General features: G+C 32.4%; 1 protein-coding gene across 10 annotated transcripts in view; it reads right to left on the reverse strand.

Annotated features, from left to right (window-relative positions):
- The window catches only part of LOC132713954 (5'-AMP-activated protein kinase subunit gamma-1-like), a 119331-nt gene that overhangs the window by 50633 nt on the left and 50790 nt on the right, over positions 1–17908 (reverse strand). For 6 of the 10 annotated variants that reach the window (XM_060696685.1, XM_060696683.1, XM_060696688.1 and 3 more), the window contains 2 exons: positions 631–1191; positions 53–86 (listed from right to left, as the gene is read on the reverse strand). In XM_060696685.1, the coding sequence (XP_060552668.1) occupies positions 53–86; positions 631–1191 (595 nt within the window). Of the gene's footprint in view, positions 1–52; positions 87–630; positions 1192–12900; positions 13623–17377; positions 17664–17908 lie in introns of those variants that run through there. The other 4 variants (XM_060696679.1, XM_060696681.1, XM_060696680.1 and 1 more) reach the window with 4 other exon arrangements.

Below are 17908 nucleotides of genomic sequence, written 5' to 3' on the forward strand. Positions count from 1 at the left end.
GATATTCCATTTTTGCTTTTAGGTGTGTAGAAATGTAAACAAATTTACTTACATATTCTAGGGCTTGATGGAGGGCTACAACTTGACTGAAAATGAATAAAATGATTACATTTAAATGCAAATGCAGCAACTGGAAGTTTCATAAGTAAAATGTGTCTCTATGTAGTGTTATTTACCATTAAGCTAAATATAGTAACAACAACAAATTATTCACAGTAGAAAATGTATTGACTAAAAAAAAAAAAAATTATAATGACGCATGAAAAATTCTGAAAAAGCTGAATAAACTAATATTGATTCTACATCAGTGTTGAGTGTTGACCTGATACAGCAAATTATTACTTGATATCAACACATAATATTGTCTTTTACATGATTTTTATATAGTACTGTATGATATCGCATTGTGATATTTGAATTTCCTAAGCATAGAAATTTATCAGAATTAGGGTATTAACAATTAACTGGTTCTTAAAAAGTTGCGCATGTGTTACTGTTAGTTGGAAATATTATGTTTGACTTGCTTATAAAAGACCGAACATGACAAAATATACAGTTTAACAAGAGTAACTAATATTATGAAGGTGATTGCGTAAAATTATAATATTATCACTGAATATAATGATTTACCTGATGTACAAGGACCTTCTTTTGACGCATGTGTTTCGAGTCAGAGTTTGCACGAGGTCGGTATCGGTTGTGAAACTGGTCAACTCCAGTCGGTGGACCGGACTGGTGTCTCTGCCTTGAACTCGGAACTTTCAGTTGATCACCGAGAATTTTCCCCATTAACGAGTCATCCTGACTCCCTGGGGGTAATGTTACAATATGATCGTTATTTCTTAAGGCACTCAACTGTGATTCGTCCATGGATGCGTCCATTCTAGCAGCTTGTATAGCTTTCTTATTTGGTTTCTTAATACCTGATAAATCTGATTTTGAGCGAGGTCTTATTGAGTCAAAAAAGTTTTTAACTTTTGATGAAGTTGACGGGGAAGTTCCTTTCATATTTTCTTCCCCAGATTTTTTTCTGGCTTTGTCTTTTGAAAAAAGTCCCCTGATTCCCGTGGATCCTGATCTTGGTCTGAAGTCTCCGTCCACATTGTCCACTGACCCGTGATGACCGGGAGACACGGGAGATGACGGGCTGTGATCTGACTCCATCAACGGCATGGCTATTGCACTCAGATCCTGAAATATATAAATTAGCAATGATTATTAATGAATGGGAGGTAAATCCACCTGACTTCAAATACTATTTGCGCATTTTTCTATTAAGAGTTATCTCCTGTGACTTTTTGAGGAATTGATACAAATGATTATTTCCACACTTTTTTCCCTTTTGGATACATTTATATACAGAATTATGGTCACACTTGACATTTGACTGACTTCAGTATTGTTATACATGTATCACATTTCTTGTGTAATATCAGATATCTTCATGTAAGTTTCACAAATGAGGGGAGAAAAAGGCGAGATCAATATTTCAAATTCTCCTGGCCTCGTGCACCTCGGCACAACATCTTCATTATCTGTTTCAAGGGCAGATGTTTTGTGTGGTAGAACTATAAACAACTGCTCTACAGTTCAAGGTTACAAAACAATATCATATTTCAACATAAATCAAATTACCCATAGGAGAATTATTATACTTTATGATTTTTATTGACAACATTATTACCTTGTTTTTGAGCAAGTGAACCATTGTTAAAAAAAACAAAGTAACAAAGCACATTAAAAACCTCACCGACTTTCAATTTTAGCAGTGCAGAGCATCTCTTGATACTCATTAAATTTAAGAGAAAAAAAAAGATTTCCTCCATTACGTGCAACCTTTTTCTAAAAGAGAAATTAACTTTGTTCAGAGAAAAAAAATCATTTCCAGATAATATTTTCATTTGAAAATCTATTTAAGATGTCAAAAACAAAAAAACTCTTTTATTATACAATAATACAATTCATTAAAAAAAAGCTATTTCAAAGAATGTAGATTTTGATAGGAAAAACTATGTACACCCAAAAAATTATTATTTTAGGTGGAAGTTTATAAACATGTCATAAACAAAAAGGTTTATTTACTATATAAATAGCTCAGTAAGACAAAGAAATATTCAAGCTACTAACAAACACATGGCATATCTTTATACCGATTTGTTTATGGTTAATATCAGAAAGAACAATTATTGGTGATAAAATTGAATCGGTATCAAATCAGAAAAATATTAATTAAATAAGGGTGGTTTACACAGCAAAATTTTAATAGAACAATATTGTATTGATGTATTATCAAGGTTATTTGGCAACACTATTGCAGGATTTTGTAACACAATGATGTCCTTACATCAACACTGTTCAAACAAGAGCAAATAACTCTTTTGCACCAAATATTAAGTAACTGTTCCAACTAACTTTCTTCAAGTATCTAAGAGGCATATAAAGGAGCAAGTAACTCTTTCTCATACTCTGTCCATAACTCTTGACATAATTATAATAATTTAAATATCATATGATATGGAAATATGCTAGAAATTTACTCATTCAATGCAATAAAAAGCAAAATCATAAGTCCTGAGTAAGGAAAAATAATTTTAATTTTTAATTAAAACAGTTCAGTTTTTAAAGCAGCATACCTCCAGATTCATGCTAATTTTCATAAAAATTTGAAAATGTATTTAACGGTATAATATTGTAAAGTTACCAAAAGAATGTAATTAACACATTATCAATGGCACTTACAACCTATGTAAATTACTATAAAGGGGTCAAAATAAGCAAAAATAGTCCCTACTGCGGTAGACTCTGCGTTAGTAACGCAATAGAAATATAGTTACACATACTGAAAAATTCGGTCATTAATAGCACATATATAACATGTAAATTTTTACTAGAATTTTGAATCTTTATACCTTTCCTAAAATCTTAGTACACTTTTCTCAGATTTGATTTTACTAAAATATTTTTGCTCATTTGGAGGCGTGCAGCTTTAAAGTACCATCAACTAGATGAAAAGTTTTGTTCCCACTCAGGTGTACTACAAATGTTTGTATATCCATAACAGCTAAAAAGGTAACTGCTGCAATAAAATGGATACAAGCGCAAACTTCTCTCAGCACAATCATAATGAACATTTTAAATTTGACCTGCCAGCAGATAAAAGCTGCAACAAGCAGACGACCATAAGTGTCGGTTGCTTCCTGTCAATGCTATATTAAATGGTATAACATATATGACATTGCAATCAAAATTTTTTAATCTGCAACAATGGTTAAGCTACAAACAAGCTTTTTAAGAACATGTTCATTTTTAACACATACCCTGCTGGATTTTGTAAATGGACTTGTCTTGTGCTTCCAATTTGGGAAGTACCATTATTAATTTTAGGGATATCAAGATGACACTTGGGTAAAGAGTCTAGTCAGAGTATAGTCTTGATTGGTAAAATAGTAGAAACCCCACTTCAGGACTCAATCAGCCATCTTAACAATACAGTTATGGATGACTTGATACTACTGTATTCTACAATAATGAAATGTATATCTGCTCATCACAATGACTCTCTCAAGTCTTATAAATCTGACAGATTGTATAGTTATTACTCTTTCTACACCATTAACTTTTCTCTCCTTTTCTACAGTTCATGCATTCTGTACTTTATTTTGCAATGTGCCTTTCTTTATTATCTAATCATCTAATACTCTTCTCCGATTTCAAACTTATCTGTTTTGCATTCAGTGCAAAACCATTCAAAATTTTGTGCATCATCTTTGTTAAAATGTACAACAAATATAGACACACAACACCAATTTGGGTTGTGTTTGCCTGCTCTTTTCATACAGTTTATTGAAAAGATAGAATCTACAGATAATCTGTAAACAAATACAGGATAACACAGTCAAGTTTTGTGTACTGAAAGTAGGTCATTATGACTCTAGGTCAATTACAGGTAAAATTGATAACATTTTGAGGGATTTTACTATTAAAACATCTTGAATTTTTTTTCTTTCTAATATTTGCTTGCCTCATTATCAATTATCTTCTATTATCAATTTTAAGTTAGATTATAGTTAACATGTATTAAGATGTAACAAAACTTTAAACATACAAACTTACTGACTAAAGGACAAAACTTTAGTTTAGACACAAAGGAGTTATAATCTAAGTACAAGTAATTAATGTATTGCACACTAACAATTTTTATATCAACAAACTTCACAACATATGAAATGTCTGCAACAATGTGAAACACAAATTTTTATATTTGTAGTTGAACTGACATGATTACATTTAAAATTACAGACTAACAAATCATATTTCTTCACAGGTTATATGATACAAACACAAATTGTTGGTAAACAAAATATAATATTTATTATAAAGTTGATATCCTTTTATAAAATTAATATCCTTCCACAATCATTGTCTCAGAGTGGTGTTTTCTTCTTTAATTATTTGCCTTTGCTATCATCTGCTGCTATTACACAGCTATGCTACATGTATATTAACTTTCATTACACAGCTCTATTTGCTTCTTAGAATCAAACAGTACCTTGATCTCCACTCCAGAAAACTCTTTTTTAATGCTTATATTTTGCCACATATTGACTACTGTTGCACTATTTGGGGAAACTGCAGTAGTGAATTACTTTCGCAAATTGTCAACTTTCAAAAAAGAGCTGCAAGAATTATTTTAGACAAAAGTTTTGATACCCCATCAAATATTCTATTTAAAGAATTAAATTGGATGTCCTTTGATCAAAGAATTATGTACAAAAAGGCAATCCTCATGTATAAATCTATAAATGAACCATCCTTTCCTATTTATATGAAAAATAAATTCCAAACAATAAATGACAAACATGACTTTAACTTAAGATCTATACAAAATGAAAAACTAACTGTACCCAAACCAAAAACAGAATTATTTAGAAAATCATTTAATTACTCTGGTCCTGTGGTATGGAACAGCATACCAATCCATATTCGAAATTCTGATACCATGAGGAAATTTCAATCCTCCTATATCCAGTGGCAATTTTCTAACTAATTGTTTGTATATATTGTTTCAAAAACATATACTTTCCATGATGTCACTTTTCTATGTAAGAAGAAAAAATTGTTTACTTATTTATTGTATTGATATGATGTTTAATGTACATATTTATGTTGTCTAAATGTTGATTGTGATTGTATTTTATGTTGTTTTGTATATACTGAGGCCCGCATGGAAGATCGGGAAACTGAATGTGTTAGCCTCATAAAATAAAGTCGTTACTTACTTACTTACTTACTTTGATCTACTGCCATTTCACAACTATTCTATAATTTACTGCCATTACACAGATACACTATGATATACAGCCAATACACAGCCTTTATTCTATAATACACTGCCATTTCACAACTATTCTATAATTTACTGCCATTACACAACTTTTTCTATGATACACTGCAATTACACAGCTACATTATAATATACTGCCATTACACAACTATTCTATAATTTACAGCCATTACACAACTTTTTCTATGATACACTGCAATTACACAGCTACACTATAATATACTGCCATTACACAGCTATTCTATAATTTACAGCCATTACACATCTTTTTCTATGATACACTGCAATTACACAGCTACACTATAATATACTGTCATTACACAGCTATTCTATAATTTACAGCCATTACACATCTTTTTCTATGATACACTGCAATTACACAGCTACACTATAATATATTGCCATTACACAACTATTCTATAATTTACAGCCATTACACATCTTTTTCTATGATACACTGCAATTACACAGCTACACTATAATATACTGCCATTTCACAACTATTCTATAATTTACAGCCATTACACAACTTTTTCTATGATACACTGTGTAATAATATACTGCCATTACACAGCTATTCTATAATTTACAGCCATTACACATCTTTTTCTATGATACACTGCCATTTCACAACTATTCTATAATTTACTGCCATTACACAACTTTTTCTATGATACACTGCAATTACACAGCTACACTATAATATACTGCCATTACACAACTATTCTATAATTAACAGCCATTACACAACTTTTTCTATGATACACTGCAATTACACAGCTACACTATAATATACTGCCATTACACAGCTATTCTATAATTTACAGCCATTACACATCTTTTTCTATGATACACTGCAATTACACAGCTACACTATAATATACTGCCATTACACAGCTATTCTATAATTTACAGCCATTACACATCTTTTTCTATGATACACTGCAATTACACAGCTTCACTATAATATACTGCCATTACACAGCTATTCTATAATTTACAGCCAATACACAGCCTTTTCTATAATACACTGCCATTTCACAACTATTCTATAATTTACTGCCATTACACAACTTTTTCTATGATACACTGCAATTACACAGCTACACTATAATATACTGCCATTACAAATCTATTCTATAATTTACAGCCATTACACAACTTTTTCTATGATACACTGCAATTACACAGCTACACTATAATATACTGCCATTTCACAGCTATTCTATAATTTACAGCCATTACACATCTTTTTCTATGATACACTGCAATTACACAGCTACACTATAATATACTGCCATTACACAGCTATTCTATAATTTACAGCCATTACACCTCTTTTTCTATGATACACTGCAATTACACAGCTACACTATAATATACTGCCATTTCACAACTATTCTATAATTTACAGCCATTACACAACTTTTTCTATGATACAATGCAATTACACAGCTACACTATAATATACTGCAATTACACAGCTATTCTATAATTTACAGCCATTACACAACTTTTTCCTATGATACACTGCCATTACACAGCTACACTATAATACACTGCCATTTCACAACTATTCTATAATTTACAGCCATTACACATCTTTTTCTATGATACATTGCAATTACACAGCTACACTATGATATACTGCCATTACACAGTGATGACTGCCCTGTAGTACAAACAAAAGTTTTCAATTTTTTTTTTTGACAATGTAGAAATTATGGACATTCTGACACATGAAATAAGAAATGGCTAGAGTATTGGTCTGATAATATATTATTCTCTAGAGGGGATGGCATTTATCCAGCTAATTTCCTTACTAGCAATACATCAACTGTTTCTGAAAAATTTCTTGTCAGCTATATTAACAAATCACAGAAAAAATGTAGTGTCAACTTAATTGCTCGTAGACTTCTGCTTTTTTCTTTCCATCTTCCTTAAAGCAACAGCTACCCCACCCTGGGGTGCTCTCCACTATCTCATCCCATCCTCTCCCTAGATCGAGATATCTCGGTGCTTTGCTTCTTTTTTCTTGTTTGAATTCTGACACCCTATCACTCACAATATAGTACTGATTACAAAGTAACTAAAATGTCAATGATGATCACAGTTACCCAAGTTCTATACCTTTTCTGTCTGTCATAGCTCAGCTTACCTGTAATTTTCATTATTTCAACCATCTGCTCTTACCTTTTTTCCTTGTGTGGAGAAAAATCTCTTATTTCACCTCCACAGAACTAATACTGCCCTCACACATACCTCGCGACCTTACTGCGTCCTTACTGCGACCATGCTACGACCCAGGACGCAGCACAGTCGCCATGGACGCAGCAGGGACGCAGCGAGGAACCCAAGGACGCACAAGGTCGCAGACCGTTGGCGATTATTTTGAACATGCACAAAACAGTCGCAGAAACTCTGCGTTCTTGCTGAGTCCTGGTTAGGTCGCAAGAACGTAGTAGGGTCGTCGTACAGTCGCAGGACAGTCGCCGGACAAACACAATAGTCGTCGTAGAGTCGCCGTAAGGACGCAGAGAACATAGCATAGTCGCAGCTGGGTCGCCTTGGGGACGCAATACAGTCGCAGTGGAAACGCCATGGACGTAGAAGGGTCGTATTGAGGACATAGAGAAAACGTACTGAACACAAGACTGCAGAGCCCATGACCGTCTGCGAGAGAAATTTTCTGCGAGAGAAATTTGGAAATTTGAAAGAAAACCAACGATTTTCGAAAGAAAAATGCTATTTTACTAGTTTTCAGGTCGCAGTAAGGTCGTGGTTTATGTGTGAGGGCAGCATTACATAAATCATAGCTGTATTTCAGATATATTTGAAGTAACTGTTTTCATTATAAGCTTTATTTTCACCTGATTTTCCTTATCTATTATTCTGGCTTTAAAAAGCCATCATCAAAAACCTAAAGAGAGACTTTCAATCTTAAATTATTATCATCATTATTTTATACAACAGTAAAGGTTGACAATTGTTTATTCAGAGAATCCAAGGTGAAGGACCTCCAGGCTATTAAATGTTACATGTGCCAAACAGTCTTTTATATCATAAATATTATATCTATAAATGTTTATATCTGGAGGTTTTTAACCAACTTGCTAACGTCATAAAATGATTGATATATGAAAGTGAAAGGGCCCCCTATCCAAGAATCTTACATGAAAGGGAGGTAACTGGAGACTCTCCTGCTGCAGAGCTTAATGATTGGCGACGCCGGTGAGCGGCGTCGTCTATTATGGAACGCTTTTTATTTTTGCCTATGGAAGGAGCTGTTATTATTAGCAGTTAATTTCATGTTGTGTAAATTAGTTTTATTTTGATTCGTAAAAATCAAGTAAACAAATGTGTTGTTATATTTGTATTTAATAACTTTATGTAAAAAGCATGTGCATTGTGATATTATTTTCACGAAATTGCGGGTTAAGTTTAACAGCTTGTCCCTTAGTTTTAATGACAATACTAAAACCCGGATTTCGAATATCGTTGTGGTCTAGATTGAGGCCGTATCATTTATACATTTTCAAAATTTTCCTACAAGAAGAAAGTTCACCTGCAATTGAGTATAAGGATAGGTAATGGAACTGTTGTAAACGATTATCCTATTGATTTTATCCTTATTACATTTATCTGTTGCGCAGAATGGTTGTTTTTACAAAGTGTACCAGTATCCGGATGTTGAAAGCTATCCGATTTTCTGCAATTACTGCTGACACATGGCCATCTATTTTTTTATGAATACTTTACCATTAATTTGCATGGCTTGATAAAATTGAACCTGCAACATTTCATAATTTTGCTGTTTATCGTGTTCTTTTGGGTTTCAGGTTTTCTTTATTTTAAGGGGAAGTAACTTATGTTTACTAAATTATTTGTTCTTTTCTGTCTATCTTAGGTATTACTTATAATACTATTTTTGTTGTATATAATTCACCAGTTGTAAGGTCATCAAAAGCATGTTAATGTTAATGTTAGGATTTCATATTTATTTAATATAAACTGGGAATTATTAATGTTATGTGCATGTACATGTATATCTTAGACAGTACTATATTGATATGTTGAGACTTATAATTTTTCTGCATTTAAAGAGATACAATTATGTCATTATTATTAAAGGGATGAGACTTTCATTTAAAGTTATAAATGATAAAACATGTATTGATTGAAAATGTCCTTAAACTTGGATCAAGCAATATAATTAATAAAGTCTCAAAAAATCATATTCTGAATAGTTATTCTATTTTTTTTCTAACATGTGCATAGTTTGAAAAGGACAGCTTCTGTCTTATCTATTTGTAATGAAGAGACACCGGTCTCAACCTCCAGGTCTCCTGAGTCAACGCGACAACAGACTGTACATAGAGTAGATTGTTACTTGCCCTTGAATAAATTTGTGCACTAAATTTATAGTGGGTGATTTGTGCCACATGAAAACCAACATAGTACAAAAAGTAACTGGGCGCTAGATGAAAACATGAAAATACAATCTACCACAAAGTGGTTTGTTTGTTGCATTTTCATGTTTTTGCCCGGTGCCCTTGATGCAAAAAATACAAATCAGCCTTCATAAAATTTCTTATGTTGGTCACAGGTTAATGAGTTCTGGTCAAGCTCAAAGTTTTTCTCATCCTATGACTGCATATAAGCATGAGTTCAATTTCCTATGCTCTGTAACATAAGAAATTCACGAACACAAATCGATATAGTGGGGAAATATGTTGTGGTTTAGAACTGTTTCATTATTAAAGAGAAAATGTGTAGCAGGACGGATAGCTCAGTTGGTCTTCTGAAAGTCATGGGTTTGAGTCATGGTCAGGCAGTTTCAGTCAGGGTTTAGAAGTGGTTTTTCAATTGACACATGTTTGATTCATTTAACAGATTGCATTATTTGAAATGGACAAAGGCAGTATTGCATGATACTTTTAGATCTACAAAGGGCATTTGATACAGTTGAACACACTATCCTGCACATGAAGAAGTTTTTTTTCTTCTTCTTCATGAAACTTCAAGCATCTGCCATATATAATGACATTCTTACATGGTTTAAGTCTTATCTCTGATAGTAGCTGGTTGATGTGGCTGGTACTTATTCTACTACTGCTCTGAGTACCTATGCTGTCCCCCTGATGTTCATTTTAGGTCCTCTTTTATGTCTAATATATGTCAATTACATGTCTTCAACCCTAAGCAATAAGCTTTTATTATAATGCACAGGCACGAGTATCAGACCTTGGATGAAAAAATATGGCCAGATTGATAAAAAAACCTGTGTTCATCTTAAAAGTGTCAACAACCAAAATAAAATGTAAATAATAACCCCCTTTAAAAATGTACTTCAAGTTGATAGTATATTTTTAAAGGGGATCATTATTTACATTTTTTGTTTTGGTTTTTATAAACACAGTTTTTTTTATCAATCTGGTCATCTGGTCATATTTTTTCTTCCCAGGTCCGATACTCGTGCCAGTGATTATATGCTGATGACTCAGGAATCCTTGTGTCTCATAAATTAAATCTGAAGAAATTCTTTCTTATAACATGAGTCTTATAAGATTGCTTAATTGACTATAAATTGCCTTTGCATCTTGGCAAGACAGAGTCTATTCATTTTTGGTTTAAGTTTCAACTTAACCTGGCCCTAGCCTCCAGGTCACATGTAATGGTACTGCTATAAAGTACACATCTTTTGTTAAGTATTTAGGTGCAAATCTGGATCAAATTCTTTTGGCGTCGCCCTTTGATGCTTTGCATCAATGCTTTTCTTGTTATGCAGTTGAAATGTTTAAGGCACTTGAACATATATTTTGATATAAATGCGCAATGATTTTATCAAGTGAAGCCAAATATTTTAAATGGCAGCAGACTAAATTGAGTGGATTAAACATCCGCCAAGAAATCTAAGACTTGCTGGCTGTGTGGGTTCAAACCCAGTCAAGAGCAAGCCATTTTGTCTTTTACCAAAACACTTCACATTTATTGCTTAGTACTTATTGATTTCACAAATGGATTGATCAATAGGAAAACATTTTTCATAAGGATAATATTATGAATTATTTAGAATTTACTTATTTCTGAAGCAACCTGAAAAATGTTCATAACTCAGATGCCATATAGTAAATTTGTTTAAATTTTGCACATAAAGCTGCATGACCTATTTTGTCAATTATTCAGTTAAGGTCATTTTAAAACTATTTCAAAATAAAGTACACTAATGAGTTAATAATAACTACACTGCTGCTGTTTAACTGTGTGACATTATGTCCATCAGATTTACACTGCCACTGTTTAACTGTGTGACATTATGTCCATCAGATTTACACTGCTGCTGTTTAACTGTGTGACATTATGTCCATCAGATTTACACTGCCACTGTTTAACTGTGTGACATTATGTCCATCAGATTTACACTGCACTGTTTAACTGTGTGACATTATGTCCATCAGATTTACACTGCCACTGTTTAACTGTGTGACATTATGTCCATCAGATTTACACTGCCACTGTTTAACTGTGTGACATTATGTCCATCAGATTTACACTGCCACTGTTTAACTGTGTGACATTATGTCCATCAGATTTACACTGCCACTGTTTAACTGTGTGACATTATGTCCATCAGATTTACACTGCCACTGTTTAACTGTGTGACATTATGTCCATCAGATTTACACTGCCACTGTTTAACTGTGTGACATTATGTCCATCAGATTTACACTGCCACTGTTTAACTGTGTGACATTATGTCCATCAGATTTACACTGCCACTGTTTAACTGTGTGACATTATGTCCATCAGATTTACACTGCCACTGTTTAACTGTGTGACATTATGTCCATCAGATTTACACTGCCACTGTTTAACTGTGTGACATTATGTCCATCAGAGCGTTTAAAGATGAATGCACTTGTAGAAGCAAATTAGCTTTACATTTTAACATAAATGTGTTCAATTTTATATTTTACCAGTAGGAAAATAAATAATAATCCATGGAAAACTGAAATTTCCATTAATATCGTTACTGTTAAATTCTATAAAAAAAAGTGGGGCACTCTTTCTATGATTTAGATATGTTTAATAATAATTTCACCCTAAACATTTTGCACTATTAAATATTGATTATAATTGTCAATCTTGTAAATTATATATTTTACTAATTCAGCTTAACTTGATAACATTAAAAACATGTATAATGTCTTAATATACAATTAATAATATGCTAAAATATGCAAGAACTTAATAGTTTTTGTGCAAATTGTAAATCTTCAAAAATTATATTTTACAAAAAATGTTTTTATTTTTTCTTACATTACCTGAGCTGAATAGTTAGATCTGTATCTAAGTTGTTTTTGTTTTTATCAAAAGAAAATCAGTCAGTTAACTTTGGGGTAGGTTCACAGAATTTTTTATTTATCACTACACATACAAGTGTAATCTCATGTTGCTGATGATAATTTAGTTATCATTACTGATACCATTCTGTCTACATGTTGGAGTTCATTTATGTACATGAAGATAGTTAAATGATTGTTAAATATAAATACCTCAGTACATGAAGATGAATCTAGCATCTCGCATTCCGGATATTCCGGTATTGTCAACCGCAAATCCTGGTACCCGTTCTTACCATTACAGTTTAATCTCCGTTTTTTCATCATGATCAAATCTTTATAAAACTTAAAAATTTTTAATTTAGCTTATTCAATTAAACACATCTGCTGTGAAGTTAATAATTATATATTTTTATCATAAAGTCCAAATTCACTGTTCTGAAAGAGATAAAAATGTTTGGACACGGAGTAATAGTTCTACTAAATTCTTTTCAGCAGAAAACAGTCACGTCTGATATAAACAAAATAATTATCCAAGTACATTTGATAGTTAACCTATATTTTTACACTGTGTAATATAACAGCGTCAGTTGTAGGGTAACACATTCTGAAAATCAGCAGCCAATGAGTCTTGTAGCACGACATTCAAATTTATTCCCAATATAATAAAGAGTTCACGATATTCCGCAGAAAATTAAGTATCACATGCTCTTGATCCTTCCAAACGTTTAATAAAATACGCCTCTTCTGTTCTGAATATATATTTCGATATCACTCTGTTACAATGAAACAAACAGATTTTTTCTTGTTCACCAATTAAAATAACAGCAATAATATTTCTATAACTACAACTTTTTCATGCCAACCACATACAGCTCATGTAACTTATCCATTATTAAAACTCCAATACAAACTGAAGAGGAAAACTGATCGTTAATTATATAACTCAACACTCTACACTGTTCCTACACAGTACTACATGTGCTTTCATGACCCTGAAAACAAGCATAAGGTGGAGGGGTTGACGCTCTAGATTTAGTTCACTAGTTCAAGTGAGTCACTCAATATTTGTAAACAACTCCCTCCTTTATCTACTAGACTGGCCTATTATCTTACCGTTATAGAACAAACATTACTACCATAAGATAACTAAAATAGACAATGTAATAATGAGCATATCTCAACTCTTTAAAATACATCTGTTTTTTAATTGAAAAGTTTAATGTAAACAGTTTATTTATAGCATGCATTGTTGCCTGGGGTCACTTCAACCTTACAGTTTATACAAGAAAATAAAGGGTCAAAAGAGCAAAATAATGACCAGCAGCTGTGCCCACCCAGTTTTACAGTTTAAGGCCAGGTCAAAGTTCAAGGCTAACTTTGTTGTTGTAAAGTTTAAGAGTTCAATGTCAATTGACCTTGCAAAAAAAAAAAATGAGCATAATTATGTATAAAGTGGATCACATAAATTACTGATCTTCTAGTTTAATGTAAAGTAATTAACTCATCCCTTAGAAATTGTTTGAAAGTGGTTTGTAGCGTAACATATTAGTACTTTAATGCTAAAAAGTGGCTTTAAATTTCAATGTTTATACATCATAATTATAGTTTAAATTAATCAAGATTTGAGTTGCATTGCAATAATATGAACTTCAATGAATTTTTTTTTTAGGAAAGTGTCAATGTTAAACAGACAGAGGTTGTTGTACTTGTACGGAGGGTAGTTTAGCATTTAAATGGGGATATAGGGAGGGGTAGTGTGGGATTGGAAAGGGCTAGATGGGAGGGTAGTGTAGTTAAGCTATCACTAAGTGAGTCCACTTTTAGACAAGTGAGTTCGTTTTATTCCTAAATGAAGTATGGCGAAGCTTTTAAACTTTGACATTTGCTGTTGCTAAAGTGTTTATTTACAAAACCAATGTGGGGTTGGAAAGTGTTAGATAGGAGAGGTTATTTTGGGGTTGGAAGAGAAAGGGCTGAGGTAAAAGAGGATATATTTTTAAAAAATTTTTGTCCTGATTTTTCAGATCTATGGACATTGTCAATCTGCCGCATTATGCAAGAAAAAGCAACAAAATTAAGGTGATTTTTTATTGCCTTCCAAAATTAAAAGACAGATGAAGTAATTCGGAGAAAAATGGATAGTACAATTAATGACTATTTCCTACAGATATTATGTTGCTGTATCTATTGTAGTAAAACAACAATGCCCTAGAAAATAGTACATGTTGTTAAATCGTACTGAAAAGAATTGTGTCTAATCAAACATTGTACATCATCTAAATCAGGTGATGGCAGACCAGAAATATTTTTATATTGCAGACAATGCCAGTGTCTTATTTCACTACCACTTAGCCAGTCCACTTTTAGACATGTGAGTTTGTTTTATGCCTAAATAAAGTATGGCAAAGCTTTTAAACTTTGACATTTGCTGTCCCTGAAGTGTTTATTTACAAAACCCATATGCACATTAATCAAGATATGTGGGTACATCATTGAACAATTCTGTAGTTTAGAGAAGAAAGTTTTATGTTCTAATGTTATTTAGTGGAGATAGATGTACAAATAAATACAGTAATATGTCTAGATTAGCAGAATAATTACTGACTTATATCTCTCTATGTGCCAATAAACAGAGAAAATATTATGACATTCAAATAATTTACTATATGTTTTTGGGTTTGTGCTTTTTTTATGAGGTTCTAAGTCATGCTGACACATTAAGGGCTATAAAGTAACTATTCAGCTTTACAGGTGGAAGGTAACTTCTGGTACCCCTCTGCACAAAGTCTATTGCCTTTAGTAAGCAAGATGGACTAAACTCCCCAATGGGATTAGAACCCACAGCAGAAATGGTCCAATAGAATCATAACCACTTAGTCAATGGAGGCCATTTATGCCTCCATTGACTAAGTCTAAAGTACAATTTACTACTGTGGCTTTACAGCAACAAGTGTCACATCTCTGCTATTATCAAACAACAAAAAAGCTAACTTACTGTGATACAAAAATGATCAAACTTAATCATAACCAAACATAAACAATTATTTATTAATATGTAAATATCTCATATTTTTGACATCATCTGAAGAAAAGGTCAAAGTTCACAATGGTCAAATGACACTCTAACACTTTGTATGTTATAAGATATAAAACAAATATCAGTTCTCCAAATCTAACAAAAACAATATCATATACCGTGCACTTGTACCAGTGTACCATGTAACATTATACAATACAAAAAAGTTCTTTCTGAATAGGTAAACACTGCCTCGGTGAACCATTACACTTCAATAAACCTTATTGAGAAGTTTACACAAACATGCCAGAATAAAACCATGAAAATCAAGACCCAAGATATCGAGTAAACAAAGGATAGATTTCTATGATTGTACAGCCCAAATAGCAATTCAAACTCTCAACTTGCTAAATTTATGTAATGTATGTTTCCCTAGAAATTCTTTAATCTGAAAGTCCATTTAAAAATTAAGGAACACTAAAACAATAGACTGCACAGTAGGCTAGCCTGGCATTGAGTTTGTCAACTTTACTGATCTATTCAGATCAATGATTCTGCCATCAGGCACTGAGAGAACAATGTAACATAGAGGTATTGAACTAGTGACATTACCATCAAATATCCCTGACAGGAAACTTATTCTGTAGATAATCAATTGCTTTATTGTTACATTTATTGCAAGATCTTAATCCTTAGACCTTCTCAATGTCTTGATGGTTTAGCTTCCACTTTTGTTACTGTCCATTATCAATCTCGAGGATATTATTGGTTGTATTTTAAGTTGCATTGTCTGTGACTGATAAGATCATATGCTTTACTGGATTATGAGGAAGATCTCAGGTGCCCCTCCAATGCATTATTTCAGGCACAAATGGCCACCTGAATAGAACCACTGACATAATTTCTAAGATAAAGGAACATAAATGGTTCTACCCCTGACATCTCAGCATGGAGGGGCACTTGTGGTTGTATTACACCAGTAAGATGAAAACCTAAGGTTAGTTAGCCAACAGTAAAGAGCTTAATTTGAGGGGTGACCTGGCTATATATAGGTGGCAAAGGTTGATCATTTCCAGGATCCACTTCAGGATTTGAAACATTTAATTCACGTTGGACTTGAAAAATACACTGCAAAACTTATTTTGATAAGACAGTCTACATTTACCTTAAAACATCTTTGCAATGGATTTTGGCAAGAAACTACATTGACAGTGAAGCTTTCTGTTTTAAGTTTGATTATAGTATTTCAATATAAAAAAATATTAGAATTTTGCAATAAACTGTCTGGTATTGCCCAGCTATTTTCATCAGCCAACCATTCTTTATAAGAGTTCAGAGTTTATTGACAGAACATGTCTATTGTATTGTCTAAACTGTAACATTATTTTAAGCTCTAATGATTGTTATTAACATTTTTCTGCCAAGATGCGATAACAACAGCATGTTTTATTTTACAATGATATTACATCAGCAGCAAAACCTTCATGTTGTAAATCAAATACAGTGTAATATTTAACAATATTGCATCATCAGCAATACCATATAACTGACCAGGATGTAAATTACATTGAATCAATATTATCCTTGTTAATAATGACAAAATTTTACTTTCAATATCATCAATGTCATTTAATACAGCTTTGTCATTCTCTATATCAATGTATTTTTTACCTGAGACTTGCTGCGGGTAACCTTTATCACCGGAATATTTAGCTGTGTAACACCAAGGGATCCTCTCTTCTTGTTCCGTTCATTACTTTTACTCCGATTAATTTTGATAAACGGAATATTAAAGTGTTGATTTCGTAGAAGATATTTGTCCCTGGAACGATCCAGCTGCTTTGACATCATGTCAACGTACATGTCAGACATTTTTCAATTTTTTTATTTTTCACCACTTTTTGATATATATTTCCAGCAAATTTATTCCTAAGAAAACATACTTCTACAAGGATATATAGTAGGATTTGTGTGTTTGTAGTCTCACATGTTTGTTCAGGCTGTGGTATGTAACAGAAAATAACTGGCACTCAATGAAAGGTATGAGGTCTGATGTAGAGAGCAAACAATATAATATGTTTGATAACTTCTCATTATAATAACTGAAGATCAAACATACAAAATCTTCTTTATATCATTAGATGTATATCATATAATTACTGTAGAAATTATCTATAAACACTGCAATCTCTTGTTTAATAT

The sequence above is a fragment of the Ruditapes philippinarum genome, unplaced genomic scaffold (genome assembly GCF_026571515.1).
Source record: "Ruditapes philippinarum isolate M1 unplaced genomic scaffold, ASM2657151v2 ctg186_1_1_1_1, whole genome shotgun sequence".
In the NCBI taxonomy this organism is placed as follows: Eukaryota; Metazoa; Mollusca; class Bivalvia; order Venerida; family Veneridae; genus Ruditapes; species Ruditapes philippinarum.